Source organism: Coccinella septempunctata, chromosome 1, assembly GCF_907165205.1.
Source record: "Coccinella septempunctata chromosome 1, icCocSept1.1, whole genome shotgun sequence".
NCBI lineage: Eukaryota > Metazoa > Arthropoda > Insecta > Coleoptera > Coccinellidae > Coccinella > Coccinella septempunctata.
The window spans coordinates 20,219,210-20,239,151 of NC_058189.1; the positions used below are offsets into that span (position 1 = coordinate 20,219,210).

At 36.8% G+C, this 19,942-nt stretch overlaps 2 protein-coding genes across 2 annotated transcripts in view; both read right to left on the bottom strand.

Moving 5' to 3' along the window:
- Positions 1–19,942, bottom strand: part of LOC123319320 (tRNA-dihydrouridine(16/17) synthase [NAD(P)(+)]-like) — a 46,664-nt gene that overhangs the window by 8,377 nt on the left and 18,345 nt on the right. The window contains exons 4-5 of the mRNA XM_044906224.1: positions 18,268–18,516; positions 1,717–1,975 (exon numbers count right to left, since the gene is read on the bottom strand). Coding sequence (XP_044762159.1) covers positions 1,717–1,975; positions 18,268–18,516 — 508 coding nt within the window. The remainder of the gene's footprint in view (positions 1–1,716; positions 1,976–18,267; positions 18,517–19,942) is intronic.
- On the bottom strand, positions 18,678–19,485 carry LOC123319326. The gene is made up of 2 exons (XM_044906238.1): positions 19,062–19,485; positions 18,678–18,878 (listed from the first exon to the last, which is right to left on the bottom strand). The coding sequence occupies exons 1-2, from the start codon at positions 19,480–19,482 to the stop codon at positions 18,784–18,786; spliced, it is 516 nt and encodes a 171-aa protein (XP_044762173.1). The 5' UTR covers positions 19,483–19,485; the 3' UTR covers positions 18,678–18,783.

Sequence of the window (19,942 nt, forward strand, 5' to 3'; positions counted from 1 at the left end):
TTGAATTATAAGTAGGCTGGCTTACCATAGCAACCGTTGAATATGATTTATATTTTATGAACCTGAGCCTCTATGATTGGAATCACGGATTGCTGAATAAATATTTCGATGATTAATGTGCCATCGCATGTTTGGCATGCTTATCTTACCATGGTTCACAATTCGAACACTACCTTTGACAGAAGTACCTATTTTTCAGGTATCGCAGGAGCAAATCGTTTATTTCATTTTTAATTTATTTTGTTTCAGAGATTGGGAGTGAAAACCCTAAAAAGTTTATTGAGAAATACCTATTTTTCATCATCTTACTTCTGTAAAAATTATAATTGAAGATAGCTATCGAATTTTATTTATATTACTGACTCTTAAAGTTTCTTTCATAAATAGAAAAACGATAATTGAAAGAATTTTCTTCTTTAATAATCAGATATCGATCTCGATATCGATATATAAAAGAAATAATTATTTGTCAGTCGGTGATTCCTATCGCAGAAGGTTGAATTCACATATAGGATTATGTGGAGTTCACGAACCATAATGCATATTCAACGGTCGCTATGGTTACGCCAGCCTACTGAAAATTCAACAGTGAATCGAAAAGCAGGAAAAGTATTGAATTTTTTTCTTACGTTATATTCATTTGAATCGCGACATATGATACATTTCTGGAATCAGCAAAAAAATTGCAGCAACATGAAAGAACTTTCAACTATAGTTTACTTTTGAAAAATCAGAAATTCCTGTCGTATCCGAAATGGCTGGATCGAAAAATTTATTGATATCATATTCGAGTTTCTCATAAAAAAGTGCCTGTAGAATGTAACAACGGATTTCGAATAAGAGTTCAAATAAGCGAGTTATTCAGCTTCATTGAAAATGACAATTCCTCAATTTTCGTTCATAACTCAAAATCTATGAACGTTAGGCTGGATCTGTTTTCAGTCGTCCGTTTTCTTCTAGCTGCCATAGTTCTCGAGATCCCCTCAGTAGACAACGAATTTTGCCCAGCCTGTAAAGCGATATAAGATTCCACATGACGACTATTAATACGAGCTCCTTTATGCGATATCAAAATGGAATGTGCTTTAAATCAGCCATTCGTCAATTACAAGTGAAATTGCGAAGTTTCTCAAGATTGAGAACTTTACAAAATGAATAGTGAACACTCTTTCAGGAGAACGTCGGCTTAATTAGCAAACATTGGAGTTGATGTATTAGCTATCAAGCGACATGGTGGATAGAAATCCGCTAATATTGCGGAAAGTTACGTAGCTGAGAGCCTCAACGATAAAAAGGAAGTAGCGAATAAATTTCATACAATAAGACGCAGCCAGAAGTCTCTTGCACTGCTTCATGAGTGAAAGAAGCATTGGTTAGAAATGAAGGATCTGTGCAGTCAGAAAATGTAATACACATCGTGAAGAAAGGAGAAAACCTGTTAATTTTGTTAGGTGAATAATTTCAATTAATATCACCGGATGTTTGTCCGGATTTTTTTAATGTGTTGATGAAATCAAAAATTAAAGTTACTTATAATAATTTTAGATTATTATTTCCCTAGGGATATAGTTTGATTTACATCCTGTCGTCAAGGGCAACCAATGAGTTGTTGAGTAACTTTAACTTACGTTTGTCAAAGCAGTGTAAAAATAGGTTGCTTACAATACGACTTGGATTATGGACACTACAGAAATACAAACAGTAATCATTACTCACACAACTATCTTCGGCTTGTGAGTTTTCTTCAACTTTTTTTATGTGTTCTTCAACATTCATTCGCACATAGGGTTGGCACAACCAGGGTGGTAGTATTAGATTTTGAGTTCCTTCTTCGGTCGTGCATGACCAAGCTTCGAGTCCTTGATGAAAAGGTAGATATTTAATTTTCAATTCTTCAACGATTTGATCGAAGAGCTGCAGTGAATTGGCTTCACCTAACCGTATTCTTATTCCGTTATTTTCTGGGAGAGATAATCTGAAAAAAAAATTAAATGATTGAACATTATTTGAAGACCCCCATTTGGTGGCCCTGACGATAGCAAATTGGCTAGCTCATTCTTATTATACCAACCTTCTAAGCTATATTGAATTGTAATGGAATGTTTGAAGCAAAATTTTGCTCGTCACAACTGTGAATTATTATAATTTTCTGTTCTTTTTCGTATTCTTTATTGTATTTTGTTCTACGTTATTGAAGCGATAGTCAAGCGGCCCAAGTGGGACAATCGGCAATCAGTGGCAAGTGACTGAACCTCCTAAATGCGGGAGGTTTCAAATAGTTTGATTGAAGAACTTTCAAATCATCAACGATTGGGTTTTGAATTTTGAAGAATAAACAAAGTTCTTTTTTTTTCACATACTTCCACATCGTTCGTTTTGGAGCACGATGTATACCGTTGTGAATGATGGCGTTTTATTTGCAAACCTGGGTTTGTTCCCTTGCGTTATTTTTGACATCGAGTGTCATGTACACTACAACATCGACCTGCAAAGCGAACGAGGTATTTGTCACTTAAACCCGTTTGCACCGACTTATTTAAGATAGGATTTATGTTGATTCGGTGATTGCTACGGTAACTGCTATAGCAATCAGGGAAATAATCAAGTATTAAAGTTAATCTCGCCTCAAATAAGTCGGTACACACGGCTGTAAGTGTATTGTATCTGCACTAGTTTCAGCTTCCGGTGCAACGGACGAAACAGCATCCATCAAGACATATGCCCGTTTTCACCTACGATCCCTAAATTTTAAGGAATACCTAAGCCCATTTAAGTGACTTCTAGCTACAATTTCGTTTTCACCAACGTTTAGGGAACTCTTAAATGCTAGGAGACACCCTAAATACTTCAAATAAAAACTCTTCAACTGTTGTTGAAATATGCTTCAATAGTATTTCTCAATATAGCATTCCATCCAAGAACAAATGTACCACTTTCTTCTATTCTCATCGTTTAAACTTCACATGAAAACATAAAAAAATTCTGGATTACATCTTCTCTAGTTCTCTTCTCACAAATCTTTTTAATTCAAATATTTCCTATAACTTCTTTTTTAGATTTATTTATACCTAAAGAAGCAACTGTAGAAGTAAATGTGATCAACCCTTACAGAATAGTATTTATAGTTGTTCTTTTAATAATGAAAATATCTAGCATAGAAATATAAAACAAGAGAATTACTTTTTATTAAAATATCAATCAAACTTGACATTCTAAATATCAGCATACTTAGAAAATAACAGTACTACATTACATCAATTTAAGAACATCATGAGTTCACTTCGACACCTTCCCTAATTGATGCAATGTTTTTTGAACATAAGTCCATTAAACTTGTTAAGAGAACTAATCTCGGTCGGAATAGGGCTTTGGTCATTATATCAGCAATCTGTTTACTGCCTTCTATTCTCTGAACCTCTATTTCGCCATCTAAGACTAATTCTCTGACAAAGAAATGTCGAATCCGTCGTATGTGTTTTATGCGTTTGTGGAATTCTGGATTTTACGCTAGTTTAACTGCGGCCTCATTGTCAACCATTAATACAGGCAAATCTCTCAATTGTATAATTCCATTGTAAAGTGTCTTCAACCAAATCAACTCTTAGGCACATTCACTTGCTGCCACAATTTCTGCCTCAGTAGTAGAAATTGCCACTGTTCCTTGTCTTTGACTACTCCATGATACTGCTCCCCCACTATACATACAAAGGACTCCAGATGTCCAACGACCAGTACTTATATCACCTCCATGATCAGCACCACTAAATGCTTCAAGGAACCCCTTTGTGAAGTTGTATTTGTAAGGGATTCCAAAATCTATAGTCCCTTTGATAGATCTGAATATCCTTTTTACCCTTATATAATCTAACGAGCTTGGATTATCAAGACTTCTTGAACATATACCTACTGCGTAAGCTAAATCAGGGCGCGTTCCGGTCATGAGATACATAAGTGGCCCTACTGCTTCCCTATAACAGAATTTCGGGTCGTCTTTCGTGTCCTTCCATGATTCAATTATTTTTTAATAATTGGTGTACATTTTGAATCTTTCCAGAAGCTTTTTAGCATAGGATTTTTGACAAATGTTGATAGAATCACCTGAATTTCTTTAAATTTTTAGTCCCAAAAAGTAAGATGCTGGTTTTACGGTTATTTTGAATTCTTTTTGTATATCTTTTAAAAATTCAGTCTTCATATTTTTACTATTTGAAGCTAAAAGTCCGTCATATACATATACGAGACAAAAGAAGCACCCCATTATCATTTTCTTGCTTCTTTATAACTAAACAAGGATCCGCATCACTTTTGGTAAATCCCGCTTTCAAAATGACATCAACAATGCGCGTATTCCAACAACGTGGCGCTTGTTTTAGTCCGTAAAGGCTTTTCTTCAAAAGGCAAACTCTGTTTGTACCATCTTCAAAGCCTTCTGGTTGCTTCATAAATATTTCTTCTTCCAAAGTACCGTACAAAAATGCAGTGGATACATCAAACTGAGTTAATGTCATTTTCTCACTAGCAGCTATGCTTACAACAGCTCTAATAGAAGACATATTCGCAACTGGACTGAATGTTTGGTCGAAATCTTCACATGGTTTTTGAGAAAATCCTTTTATCACCAATCTTGCTTTATACTTATCAATTGTGCCTTCTGCGTTTCTTTTGATTTTATAAACCCACTTAGAAGGAATAGCTTTTCTTCCTGCAGGTAATTTTTTCATGATCCATGTGCCATTTGATCTATGGGCATCCATTTCACTTGTCATACCGTCTCTTCCGATATTCCTGAACAGTACTGTCAGTATTTTAGAGACGATGATTATTGGCCCAGTCGTTCGAGTTCTATTGTTATTCGATTGCGGGTCAGTAAAACCAGCAATATAGGAACATGCCCTTAGCATTTAACCATCGGATTTTGTCTCTACTTTGGATAGCCTCCTTGTAAGTATTTGGCTCTACAATTTCAAGTATTTTGGTTGCTACTGTCATTACAAAATCTTCGAATCTAGCTGGTTTTCTCAAGCTTGCTCTGTCTCGTAAACTTTTCCCTGTTGAATTTGCATCTTCAAAACCGTCAATTTCAGAAGTTGTACTTTCAGAATCCGTGATATCATCAACTTCAATCTTCCCTTCATTATCATCCAAAACTTCGTTTTGTAATCATTTCGTTCTTGATTTTCTGAAATTCTCTTTTCATCTTTCTTGATTTCTTCAACATTTTTCTTCTCCAACTTTGAAAGTGATAGTTGCGATGTTTCTGGATTCGAGAATGATTTTTCTTCAAAAATAACATCTCTGGATCTTATTAACTTCTTTGTATCTTGACACCAAATTCTGTAACCATCATCATTGTCAAATCCCACTAAAATCCCTTTAAAAGCTTTTTTATCTAACTTTCTTCTTTGTGATTTAGGAATATGTGAGTAACATGTGCTTCCAATAACACGAAGATGTGTCAAACAAGGTTTCTTTCCATTCCAAATTTCATAGGGCGATTTGTCGTTTTCACCTGAAACTCCTGTTCTATTCAATACATAAGCTGATGTATTGATCATTTCTGCTCATAGGCTTTGAGGTAGACCATTTCTAGCATGTAAAAGTGCTCTTGCTGTCTCAACTATCGTTCTATTATTTCTTTCCGCACAGCCATTTTGCTGCGGAGTGTAGGGCATGATCAATCTTTGACGAATTCCATGCTCATTCAAAATATTTTCAATTTCTCTATTATCAAATACTCCTCCATTGTCTGATAAAAATTCTCTAACGGCATGCCCAGGTTCTTTCACTTCTGCTAAAAATGTGCCTTTCTACCTCACCTTTTTCTCGCATGAAGAAAATTCTACGAAATTTCGTATAATCATCTTTGATTAGACAAAAATATTTGTAACCTCTTTCGGAATTTTGAAAAGGCCCACAAACATCTGAATGGATTAGCTCACCTGGTGTTTTGGCTCTTTCTCTTCTGCCAAACTTTTGAATGTGTGCTTTGCCATAGATGCAACCTTCACATAACTCGCTGTCTAAATCTCTCTTTAGAATTTTCCGTATATGCCTCTTATTCTGATGACCAAATCTCTCATGATAAAGTTGCAGAATATTGTTGGTTTGTATGCTGATTACATCAGGTTTTTGTTCTGCTAAAACATTTTCCATATTTAACATGTTTGGTTCTTGTTCCGATTAGAATGATCTCATTTTCAATCTTGAAATGACAAATTTCTGCTGTGAAAACAAATTCTCCTTGCGGATTTTTGTCTTGTGCTGCTAATACTGAGAATAGATTCTTCGTAATCGAAGGAGCATACCACACATCTTCCAATCTGTATTTATTAGTTTTTCCATGCACACAAAGTTTTACGAAAATAGTTCCCCTTCCTAAAGCTTTTGTAACATCACCATTTGCAGTAGTCACTGAATGATCTTCATTAAATGACTCAAAAGTTTCATGGATATCTCGTCTGTTACAAATATGATTAGTTGCACCATTGTCAACGTACCAGTGGTAATAATCAATTGTAGCAATTAAAACTGTCGACGTTTGAATCAATAATGTTTGATAATTTTGTTTGTTTACACTGCTAGTGTCTGTTTTCTTTGGTTTAGGTGGTCGTCCATCTGATTTCCATTTGAAACACTGTCTTACTCGGTTTCCAGTCAAATGACAATAATTGCACTTGTAGTCCTTTTTCTGCTTTGACTTTGAACAATTACCTCTGGACTGATTGGCATTTAAATCTAAAACTTCCCGATTATTTCCATTTTTATTTGACAAAGCCTTCTCAAAAGCACACAGTTGACTTGTTAAATTTTCTACTGTTCTCTCTGATTTTGCCATCATTAGCCAGCTCCATTTAAATGAAAAATAATCTTCTGGTAAAGTTTCTAACATTTTGGAAATCAATAACAATTCTGATAAGCTTTAATTACACACTTTACCTTTATCGGACTAGTCTTTAGAAACTTCAATTTGCAAATCATTCCACAAATTCTTCAGTTTAGAGATGTGTGTGGCAATATCATCATTAACATCTTTCCGAAAGCTAAAGAACTTCATACACAAAGTATATGTTTTGTCTTCAACAGCTCCATTATATAGTCTATGAAGTTCTAACCACATTTCCCTAGCTGTAGAGAATCTCATCACTTTCTGTAAAGTATCTTGAGTCATATTTATGGTGAGTAATAACAAGGCATTAACAAGGCTTAATTTACCTTCTAACACCTCATTGGCACCTGGTATACTCCTCAATAGAATAGAGAGTTTGAATTTCCATGTAGACCAATCGATTTTACCTTCTAATAACCCAATCGAGACTTTACTTTCATCCATTGTTTTTTTTCACTGTTTCTTCTGATTTCCAAAACAAGCAAATAATATTATTCTGCCTCTTGGGAACCACGCTCTGCTACCATGTTGAAGTAAGTGTGATCAACCCTTTTTTTTTTTTCTTCCCTCTTAGTTGGCACTGAACATAGTTCTTCAGCCACACACTAAAAATTTTGACACTAGGTGTTTTATATTAATATGTCATTTTTGATAATGTGTTCTACCAAGATATCGTAGACGTTTTTGTTCTCGGAGGCTAGAAGAGCCTGTATATTTACTGGAAGTTGTATATTTGTCTCCAATAGTTTTTCAATCAATTCGTGTATTTCTCTAGTTTTGCTACAACTAAAAATCAAATGGTTTAGATCTGCGATTTCTTCGTCTTCTGCGCATAAGGGAGAGTTTGAGATTCCAATCTTATGCAAATGCTCATTAAATAGTCCGTGATTGATTTTCATTCTCGTAATTATGGTACAATACTTCTTATTCACATCGAACGCAAAAATGTGTGGTACTTTTTTGGGGAGGTCGGGGTGTATGAGGAAATATTTATTTTTACTATTTTGACCGATCTCTTTCCATCTGTGTTTCCATCTTTTTCGAATGCCGTGTTTGAATTCAGCTAAGATGTCCGGGTAGCAAGGAATATTTAAGATTTCTCCGCCTATGCGAGCATCTTTCGCAGAGGCATCGACTATTTCATTTCCGTCTATTCCACTATGACCCTTTACCCATACAAGAAAAATTTTCATGTTTTTATGTGACGCTTCCATGAGGAGGTTTCTAATTCGATAGATAAGTGGTCTTCTTTTGTTAATTGATCGTATGTTGTCAATATTTTCGAGAACAGACTTCGAATCCGAGAAGATAATTGCATCATTACCATTGCCATTCTCAATACACCATTTTAACGACTTTTCGATTGCAACGGCCTCAGCTGTGAAAATGCTACAAGATTTTGGCAATTTGAATTTTTTAGTCAGGTTCAAGTTTGGAATGAAGAAGGCACAACCAACACCAAACGAATCCTTGCTTCCATCCGTGAAAATGGTCGTTGTTATTTGGAGGTCTTGTATCAGTGATTGGACAATACCATGGTTATATACTGGGATGTCTAAATATTTGGGAAAAATTATCAACGGCTCAAAAAGAAGTAATTCGAACCGGAATGAAAATGATGGTGAGGTTTCCAACTGGTTAGGATCGTGGAAAAATTCTTGAGTATTCAAGAAGGCCGTCGTCAAGGGAGGTGAATTCTTTATACGCCAGAAAGGGTTTGTGAGGTTCTCCGTATTCAGGTGTGCAAGCCTAGTTATTAATGGAGAGTTGCATGCTCTGAGCCTAGCTATAAACTTTTCGGCGAGGTATTGACGTCTTAGATCTAAGGGAGGTTCATTCGCTTCCGCCAATATTACATCGCATGGTGAGGATTTCATAGCTCCTATGCAGAGTCTTATGGCCTTGTATTGGATTCGGTCTATTTTCTTTAAATTTGTATTTGCTGACGACCCGTAAAATATACTCCCATAATCTAAAATTGATCTCACATAAGATTTATAAAAAAGTAGTGCTGTTTTGGGGTCGGCACCCCAAGATTTTTTTGTTACACATCTCAATATATTCAGAGCCTTTTCGCAACGGTTCGTCGAATATTCAATATGACTTGTCCAGAGAATCTTAGGGTCGAGGATCATGCCAAGGTATTTATATTGTGTGACGAAGGGAATTTGTAAATCTGCTATGTTTAGGTGTGTTCTCGTAGGAAGACGGTGTCTGGTGAAACACATGAACGCAGATTTTTCGTTTGACATTGAAAATCCCATTTTGAACAGCCACTCTTTGAGTATTCTCAGTACTTCCTCTAGCTCTCTCAAGCACTCTTCATAATCACTATGGGAGATATAAAAGCAGAAGTCGTCAGCAAATTGGAGTATTTTTATATTACTTTTGAACAAGCGATACAAGATGGACGTATAGATATTAAATAGTATTGGGCTGAGAATGGACCCTTGAGGGAGTCCATTGTATACCACTCTCGGACCATGCAACTCATTTAAGTGATCTCTGATGAAAATTTCTCTGCCATTGAATATTTCTGTGATAACAAACGCAATCCTCTCCTCGATTCCTAATTCCACCATTGTTTCATACAATATCTCCAAATTAACGCTATCATATGCTCCCTTTAAATCTAAGAAGAAGCAAAGCAAGTAGTCGTTTCTCGAGAAAGATAGCTGTATATCTGTTATGAGTTCGGATAAAGCGCTGTATGTTCCTAGACCGCGTCTGAAAGCGAATTGGTTTCTGGGCAACTTCGACTTGGATTCTAAAAAAAATTCTAGCCTCAGTTTTATCATTTTCTCGAAGGTTTTGAGGACACATGACATAAGCGAAATTGGCCTATATGAAGTTGACAATGATGGGTCTTTCCTGCCTTTTGAATCAGGACGATAATTACTTTCTTCAAATTGTCCAGATTTGTACCTTTTGTCCAAAAATCATTAAAAATGCCCAACAGGAGCTGTTTAGCGCTGTTTGGTAATTTGAACAGCATTTTGTAGGTGAAGCCATCGAGGCCTGGGGACGAATTATGAAAATTCTTCAATGACAAATTAAGCTCCGACATGGAGAACGGCCTATCAAGATCACATTCTCTGTTCTGTGCAGTTGTATGGCAGTTATAGAAAGGTCTATTTTTTACTGAGGGCGGTGCATAATCATTCATGGTGTCAATTATCACTTTTTCAGGTATTTGAGGTTTCCGTAAAACTTCTTTTCTGTTTATAGATTTAACGATTTTCCAGATTTCGGATATTGGGTGGTTTTTGTTCAGCTTTTCTAGGTACGTTTTCCAGCTTTCGCGTTGTTTTATTTCGAAAAATCGCTTTGCCGAGGCCTCCGTATTTTTATAGGCTAAGTAGTTTGACCAATTTGAAACATTTTTATAGGTTGCCAAGGCCTCCTTCCTTTTCCGAACCATGTCTGCGCATTCTTCGTCCCACCAGATGGACTTGTTATTACTAGGGATAAAGGGTTTGTTAACTTTCATATGTTCGTTGGCCGCGTTTTCAAGAGTTCCATTGAATATGTTGTATTTTTCGTTTACTGACATAGTGCTGAACTCAATATTTGCAATTTTATCGGATATACTACCCTCGTAACTTTCCCAGTCTACTCGTAAGTCATTCCACTTGCACGCTGGCCTTATAGCATATTTATCAGCGCAGACATTTGTCTGAATAAGGATTGGAAAATGGTCTGAGCCCATTGTGTCTGGAAGTTCTCTCCAACGTATTCTGTCTGCTATTCGTGGAGATACAACAGTTAAGTCTATAGCCGAGGGATTTTGTCCTGGTAGGGTTATACGAGTTGGGCTTCCGTCATTGATTACTACAAGATCATAATCATCAATTGCATTCAAGAGATTCACCCCTTGGTATGAGTTATTTTTGCATCCCCATAAATTATGGTGGCAATTGAAGTCCCCAGCAAATATAGTCGCACCCGTTAATTGACCGAAAACAGTATCAATAGTCATGTGTACTCACATAAATATTGGGAGGCTTATATATGGAGACAATGTTTAATTCACCGTTATTGACCTCAGCAGCACATAGTTCGATTTTATTGCTAGTATCCGAAATTCTTAACTCCTTATATTTAAGTCCCTTCGATATGATAATGGCTACGCCCCCATATCCATCCGGTCTGTTTTTCTTGATAACGTTGAAGCCCTTAAGGTTGTAATCAATATTATTGTTCAACCATGTTTCCGATAATATCATTATGTCAATGTCATACTTTTTAATTAAGTTTTTAAGTTCTGGAGTTCTTGTGGTTAGTGATTTAATATTCCACTGAAGAATGTTCAGTTTTTTTCGCGTATGTATTTTTGGTCTCATTTTTTCTGTCATTCGGATAGTATTACTGTGTTACTATCATAGTCAAAGGATCTAGCAGGAGAATTTTCACTATTCATTTGGGAATAACTTTCTAGAATTTTCGAAATATTGTTCTTCAGGTCCGGTTCGTTCATTTTCTCTTTGTTTGATAAGAAAGTAGTTACCATTTGAAATAATTTATTGACAATTTTTTCCTTATATTGAAAGAACTCATCCCGATAGGGATTAGGCAATACCGACAGTGAACTGGTTTCATTTGTTTTCTCTGTAGAGGGTGGGATAACTAAAGGAGATTCAACTTTTCTCTTTTTGAACTGAGAATTTGTATTTGGTGTCCTGGTGAATGAGGGCCTTCGTAAAACCAAGTTAGTTTTAGGTTCAGGTAAGGATGGGAAATTATTTTGATCGAGTAACGTAAACCTATTCTGGGTCGTTATTTTGGCGTATGAGGGATTTTCGACAATAAATTCGGCTTCTCTGAAGGTTATGTTTTCTGTTGCCATCACCTTTTTAATGTTAGCTTGTTTCTTGAAAGCTGGACAGTTTCTTGAGGTAGATTCGTGTTCAGAACTATTACAATGAACGCATTTTTTAAAATTGTTTTGGCAAGGGTTGCCTTTACATTTATCCGATGCGCACATATTACATCTAGTTTTACCCCTGCACTGATTACTTGTATGACCAAAACGTAGACAATTATAGCACAGAACGACAGGATAATAATAAGGTTCAACCTGAAAATTAACCATGTTTATTCTAACATGATCTGGAATTTTGTTTCCTAAGAATGTTACTATCACCATTTGTCTATCTACTAATTTAAAAGTTTCACTGTTTTCTTCGCGTACTCTCCGTTTCATTCTCTTAACTTCGACAACTTGAACATTACTTTCAATAGCCTGTAACAAATACTGCTCCGAAAATGAAGTATCTACCATTTTTATTATTCCTTTTTTTTGTGTGTAGTATTTTGGTATATAGGAAACCAAATTATTTTTTGTCAAAGCACTATGATTGACCAAGCTATTTGCGGAATTATAAGTTTTACAAATAACTTTAACTCTGTTAGATCCAATAGCTTTGATATCAAGAATGTCCTGTTTCAAGTGCTGATCAGACATCAAGTAATCCCCTATCTTAATCGGAAATAATCTTCCGAGATTGTTTTCAGTATGCTCTACCATAACGTAATACGGACCTTTGTCAAGATATTGGTATCTATTCTCTAAATCATAAGTTCGCTTGTTAGGATTAATGGAAACTACATTTCCATTATTACTATTTCTAGAATCTTCATCCATATTCGCATCATTTATTTCAGACGGGGGTACCCCGTCTGAAGTATCCCCCATTTTGAAATTTCCCTAATTAAACTTGTAATTCACAAATAATGAAAATAAATTGACCCTTAAATAAAAGAAAATTGTTTACTGTTTACTTATCTGTAAGATAACGCGGCGTCTTTATCTTATCACCCACTGAAACAATCGATACGCTCTCATCAGGTGTTAGATTCAGACTGGTGATCAACCCTAACAGAATAGTATTTATAGTAGTTCTTTCAATAATGAAAATATGTAGCAAGAGAATTAGACTTTTCATTGAAATATCAATCAAACTTGACATTGCATACTTAGAAAATAACAGTACTACATTACATCAATTTAAGAACATCATGAGTTCACTTCAACAGCAACCCCGTCTGAACTAACTTCCACTTTATCAGGATTCTGCCAAAGAGAAATGTGCTACTCCAAATATAAGTCAATAATCACTCGTCTTAGCACAAAATAGTTTTATTTATTTTCTCCATTAATTCGATCCAACACTTCATATCTAAATCTCAAAAACCCCGTAACCATAACAACTATTATATAAAAACTCAAATCTCCTTCATTAACATTCCTGTCGACCATAGAAACTTTACTGCTGACACGTTCCACTCATACTTCAGTCTGTACAGTGCCACATTCCCTCCATTTTTTTCAACTTCAGTAACGGCAGCTTTCCTGATACTTTAGATATTTCCTTCTCTGGTTCACTTTCGTTGATAAGCTTCGGAGATAAGGGATGTGTAATGGGATTTGGCGATTCTGACCTAAGATCTATCTGGCCATCTTCACTTGAAAGGGTTACTTCATTTCCCTTTCTTTCCACTACAGTGAACTCTTCGTTATTGAATCTCGGTATCAGTTTGTTGGGAATTATCATATTCTTCGCTAACACTTTGTCACCTTGTTTTATTTCGATTATTTTTGCTCGTCTTGATGAATCTTCCTTTTCCTTTCCTTTTTGTTTATTCACCATGTCATTTTCGCGCGCTTCTTCGTCTACCGGCTCAACAACTAGATCTGCCATAGATGGGATTTTGTCACGAATGGTTCTGTTGAACATCAGTTCTGATGGTGATTTACCGGTGGTTCCATGTGGCGTTACATTATACATCATTGTAAATGTTTGAAGTTCTGTTTTAAAATTTTGTTTATTTGCCTGAGCTATTTGTAATCTCTTTAATATAGCCCTATTCATGTTTTCTACCTCGCCGTTTGCTTGAGGCCAATATGGTGGTGTATGGATCAATTCAATATTATTGTGTGAACAATAATTCTTGAACTCTTGACTGGCAAATTGGGGTCCGTTGTCCGCTCTAATAGATCTTGGTATTCCTAGGCGACAAAATATCTCTGACAAGTGATTCATAATGACAGCGGAGGTAGTCGTTCTGAGAAATTTTATTTCTTGGTACCTTGAATAGTAGTCTATTATGACCAAGAGTTGATCTTGATTTGGCAAGGGTCCCATAAGATCTATTGCTACACATTGCCACGGCCCTTCCGGGAATTTATGCCTTTTCATCGGTGGTGGTTTATCCGGAATTGTAACTAATAAGGAGCCTCTACAATTTTTTACAAATTTCCCGACTTCTCTGTCCATAAATGGCCACCAAACCTTGGCTCTCAGTCTCCTTTTCATCACCGTCTCTCCCGGATGCCCCTCGTGGGCTAATTGTAATACCTCGGCTTTCAACGAATCAGGTATAACTAGTCTACTTCCTCGCAGAATTACTGATCCTATTGTCATCAGCTCTTGGCGAAAGGGGTAAAGAGCATTTTTGTCTGCAATTTCCCAACAATCATCCTTGATCTTCTTTACTGCATCAGATATTTTCCGATCATGTTGACTCTCACTTATAATTTTGCTAATATTCATAGCTGCTGGTGAGTCAATTTCAAGCAGGGCACATACGTGATATTCGTTTTCCTTGTCGAACGATGACTCTTCATCGAGTTGGCATAGTCTTGATGATAAATCGGCTATATTTAGTTTCCCCGATTGGTAGATAACTTTGAATTTGTAAGCCTGTAGCCTGAGAACCCATCTTTCGATTTGAGCTGGTGGCTTCGACGATGGTTTGAAAATTGCCTCTAAAGGCTTGTGGTCCGTAACTAATTCAAATTCCAAACCCGCTAGATAATAATGGAAACGCTCCACGGCCCAGACGAGAGCTAAGCTTTCCTTTTCCGCTTGCGAATAGCGTTTTTCTGTAGCCGAAAGACTTTTACTAGCGAACGATATAACTTGTGGTGTTCTTTGTTCATTAAACTGTAGCAGTACAGCTCCCAGTGCCACAGGGCTAGCATCTGCTACTAGACGGGTTCTCAGCTGAGGATCAAAGTATGATAATATCGGTAGAGTCGCCAGCGATTTTTTTAGTTTGTTAAAACTTGCTGGACTTGACACCATTCAAACTTCTGGTTTTCTCTAATCAGACTCCGGAATGGTTCCGTTGTGGTTCCCAGCGTATGAACTTCCCTAGATAGGTGACGAGTCCAAGAAAGCTTCTTGTTTTTTCTTTTGTAGTCGGTGGTCGGAACTGCAATATTGTTTTTATTTTTGCATGGTCTGCTTCGATTCCTTTGTCGGAGAGCTTGTGGCCGAAAAAATAAAGCTCATTGACCTTTTTTATACATTTCTCTTCGTTTAGGAGAACATTGTTTACCTTGAATACCTCTAGTACGTTATTCAGGCAGTAATCATGTTCTTTTTCTGTTTTTCCATAAATAATTACATCATCAATATAATTTAAACAGTTATTGCACGATGCAAGCATTTCTTCAAAAACTCTCTGAAAAATTTCCGGTGCCGAGTTGACTCCAAACATTAATCGTTTGTAGCGAAACATACCTTTGTGGGTAATGAAAGTAGTAATAGGGCGGCTTTCTTCATCAGGTTCAAGTTGGTGGTATGCGTTGGCTAAATCAAGTCGAGAGAAAAACTTTGCTTCCCGGAGTTTAGTCATGAAAGAGTCGAAAGTTGGAATGGGGAAATTCTCCCTCAGAATTGCTTCATTGGCACGGCGCATATCCACACAAATGCGGATGTCATCGTTGGGTTTCAAAACCACTACTATGGGTGAGATCCATGCACTTGGTTCAGTAACTTTCTCTATGATATCAGACAGAAGTTCTTCTTTCAGTTTTCTCTCTACTTTAGCCTCTAAAGTAATTGGGACTCTTCTGACTGGTTGTTTAACAGGTTTGATCTGAGAATTGATTGTCAATTTGACTTTGATATTTTTAATCTTAGGGAACGATTTTATTTCCTCGATGTGGTTAATGTTCAAGCCTAATTTCAGGATACCTAATCGTTTTGCGACATCTTTACCTAGAATCGAGATGTCTCCCTGTTCTACAACATAAAAGTTTGTAATTATTTCGGGCTGACCCTGTAAACTCACTGTTGTTTCGAACGTGTGACTGACGTCCAGAGTTTCTCCCGCTGCGTATCCTCTGAGGGAATGTTGGGATTGAGGGTTGATGTCCCATGTTACAGCTTTCATTTTCTTTAACGATTCCCAGTCACCACCGTTTATTATATTCACTTTCGAGCCTGAATCTATCAATACGGTGATAGGTACACCTCCTATGTTGCATTCTATAAGGTCATCATTCTGGTCTTCTGTACATATACCTGACACCTTGAAGCATTGGAAATTTCTAATGCCAACTGTCCCTTCCATTTCTGTTTCTTCTTCCTCTATACGGTTAACCCTAGAACTCGTCCTTCTACGTTTGTTTTGAGGTTCATGTGAAGAATTTCTGTTAGAAGAAAACCGTTTCCTTTGTAGGTCGGTTCTGCATAGAAATGCATAGTGGCCCACAAACCCGCATATATTACATTTGGAATTTTTAGCAGGGCATTCTTTTGAAGGTACAGAATGGTTGCGTTTTCCACATCTTGTACAGTGGGTACCACGTTCGTTGTTGAAGGGTTCAATTTTGTTGACACCGAATGATGTACTAGGTCCAGTGTCAGCTAAATCCATAGCTTTAGACTGACTACCAATTTGTTCGTGAATTTGGCATAGGTTGAGTACTTCATCCAGTGATCTTTCTTTTTCCAGCAGTTTCTTCTTCAAATCTAGAGGTGCCCAACTATCAATTATCTTGTCCTTAATATTTATTTCATTCGATTCTTGTGCCGAATTTCCAAATGAACACTTGCTCGCTTGGTTCCTGATTTTAAGAACAAATTTACTAAAGTTTTCATTTTGTTCAGGTTTGATGTTTCTGAATATGTGCCGTTCGAAAGTTGAGTTCTGTTTTGGTGAAAAATAATCGGTCAGTTTTTCAACAAGGGTTTTGAAAACGTCGTTATTTATGTCTTTATCGAAGATTTCTAATGCTCCTGGAAGATTATTTGCTACTTCTTGGAGCTGTGCTCCTCCAAGATGTAGAAGTTTGTTCCTTTTCTTAAAAATATTTGTTATATCCTCCGAAGCTAGATATAATTCCAAAGAACGTAACCATTTTTCCCATTCTCCCCTGATCAAAGCCTTGTCGAGGTTATCGCAGAGGAAGGGTTTTATATTGCTGTCTGTCATGATCAGTAAACTTTTTCGACTCCTCTGAGTTCGTTGTCTTGGACTGCCCTGAAATAGGGTAACAGTTTGATTAATTCTGTTATTTTCTTAAACTGCCCTGTAAACCAGGGTAACAGTTATTTATGGACTGCCTGTAGAAACAGGTAACAGTTCACATTTTTTTTCAACTGCCCTGTGATAGGGTAACAGTTTTTTTCTGAACTGCCCTTCGAAAGGGTAACAGTTATTTCTGTTGAACTGCCCTCCAAAAGGGTAACAGTTATTTCTTTATTAGTCATGACTAATTTTATAATGCATTATTAAATCGTATCGATAGAATTGTTAGCACTTGGGAAGGATTAAATGTCACGAATGTCAGTATCCGACTCACCTTGTTCAGAAATCAACGTCCTGCGGGTAAAATTACCACTTCTCGTCGCCAATTGTGCTACTCCAATTATAAGTCAATAATCACTCGTCTTAGCACAAAATAGTTTTATTTATTTTCTCCATTAATTCGATCCAACACTTCATATCTAAATCTCAAAACATAGAAATACCCCGTAACCATAACAACTATAAAAACTCAAATCTCCTTCATTAACATTCCTGTCGACCATAGAAACTTTGCTGCTGACACGTTCCACTCATACTTCAGTCTGTACAGTGCCACAAGAAACTCTTTGATTAGACGTAATTTCTCTCCAGAAACAAATATTTTTGAAGTCAATCTACAACGACAGGCCAATGTCACGAGCACAGATTCTCATCTTTTCGAAATATTGTCGAAATCTCAAAATTGGTACTGGTATAAAACACATTCCTTTTTAAATTATCATGGTCATTCAATGAATATACTGCAGAAGACATCAAAATATTTGAGTAGAATATAAACGGAAATTTGTTTGGAACACAAAACTCGTGTGATTCAGTGAACCATCACGTCTGTCGTCTCGTAGCCAAATTTCGTAGCTACGAGCTCCTAGTCATACTCTAGCTAAATATTCCTTAACAAAGTGTACCTTTGTACAGTGAAAACGAATTTAAGTTGAAGGGAGATTTAGATATTGCCTTAAGCAAGGGAATACTTACGATAGGAGCTAATATAGAGATCGTTGGTGAAAACGGGCATAAGTCGTTTCAACATAAAAATATACAGGAAAATGTCCACTTACAAGTGATGGAATAGCTTGAATAAATGACCTCGAACATAAGAGAGTGGACATGGATATTGCTCCACCAAATCCAAATATTCTTTAGCAGGTTCCCACACTGGTGGACTGATTCCCAAGAATATTGCTGGATTGTATAAATTCCCTTCCGCCGTCATTACTCCAACAGCGCCCGTTTCGTCCAAGCATCTGTAGACATCTTGAATACACTGAATATTTCCATTGGATATAACAGGTATACTCACTGCTCTCCTGAAAATAGGAAGAGAAACAATTAACCAAGTACCGCAATATTTTTATTAGAGCTGTGAGAAGTGCAACATTTTGCATATTATGTAGGTGAAATAAAACTTAGGATTACATCTCTGCTTAATCAGGTTCTCGATGTGCGATTATTGCATACTACAGGGTGGTCCACGGGAACCTGACGGTTTTTAAATGAGTAGTACACATTTGTTTTTCAGCATATAACATTTATTTTTTCATGTACTTACAGCCAGTACTATGCCATTTAAGAAATCAAACCTTAAAAATAACATCTGTCAAGTGGTGACCATCTTGCTCGAAACATGTTGCAAGTCTGTTCAAAAACCCTTGGTGAACGCGCTCCAATACTGCACACCAGACCGTCACTTTCGGACTGTGTAAGGGCCGTTCATGAAGTTGCTGAGGGTTTTCACTGGCATAATAATGACAATTTTGCCTATTGACGAAACCGTTCAAATGGAAATGAGCTTCATCACTCATAAACAGTACAGCATCTTAGTTCACTTCAAGCATTGAGAGCATAGACAAACAGAAATCATTGCGTTGTGGAAAGTCAGTTGGTTTCAGCTGCTGGACAATTGCCAATTTGTATGGGTGGAATCTGAGGTCATGTTTGACAATACGGCGAACTGTGGAACGACTTAGTCTTAATGCTTGCGCTTGTTTTCGCACTGAGCGGCATGGACTTGTTCGCAACGCGTGCCTCACCCTCTCCACACTTTCGGGGGTCCGTGCCGTGCGAGTAGGTCCTGGTGGCTTCTTTTTCATCACATTTCCAGTTGTTCGAAGATCGTTGACCCACTTCAGAATCGTGTTACGACTTGGGACAGCTCCATGACGGCCAATATTAAATTCACGCCGAAACAGTCTCTGCGTAGCCACCACTGATTCACCATTTTTGATAAAAGCTTCAAACGCGAACATGCGATGCCTCACACCCCACGCAGTCATGATGTACACTAAATGGCCCATTCCAACGGTTCAAATGGGACCCTTCTGATGGCCCCACTCCACCTACCTGCCGAGTACTACCCAATTGAAAAACGTTAGGTTCCCGTGGACCACGTTGTACATAGTGTTTACGTCTAGGGTTTCAGATTTAAAATATGAAATATAGGTACTGATATGGTCCAGTTAATTTTAAAATTCAATAAAAGTAATGTTTTTAAATATCAAATCAAACAAAATATATAATATATACTACTAATATGCTAATAATAATATACTATTTTTCGAATAATATGTACTTTCATCACCTCAGATTTGAGATAAATGTCCATTGGATACAAAAACATCCAGTCTTAGCAAACAATTGCTACTGATTCGTTTGCTAAGACTGGAAAATTAGGACAATGAAAATGTTTGTCAATGTTCTCATAATACATGAAAAAAGTGAAAATTCGAATTCAAT

Bases quoted from the DNA above. Each gene is read 5' to 3' on its own strand.
- LOC123319326 (XM_044906238.1), bottom strand. From the start codon at position 19,482: ATGACTGCGTGGGGTGTGAGGCATCGCATGTTCGCGTTTGAAGCTTTT. The intron at 18,879-19,061 runs GTTTGTCTATGC...TCTGGTGTGCAG, and splicing joins TCCACAACGCAATGATTTCT to TATTGGAGCGCGTTCACCAA.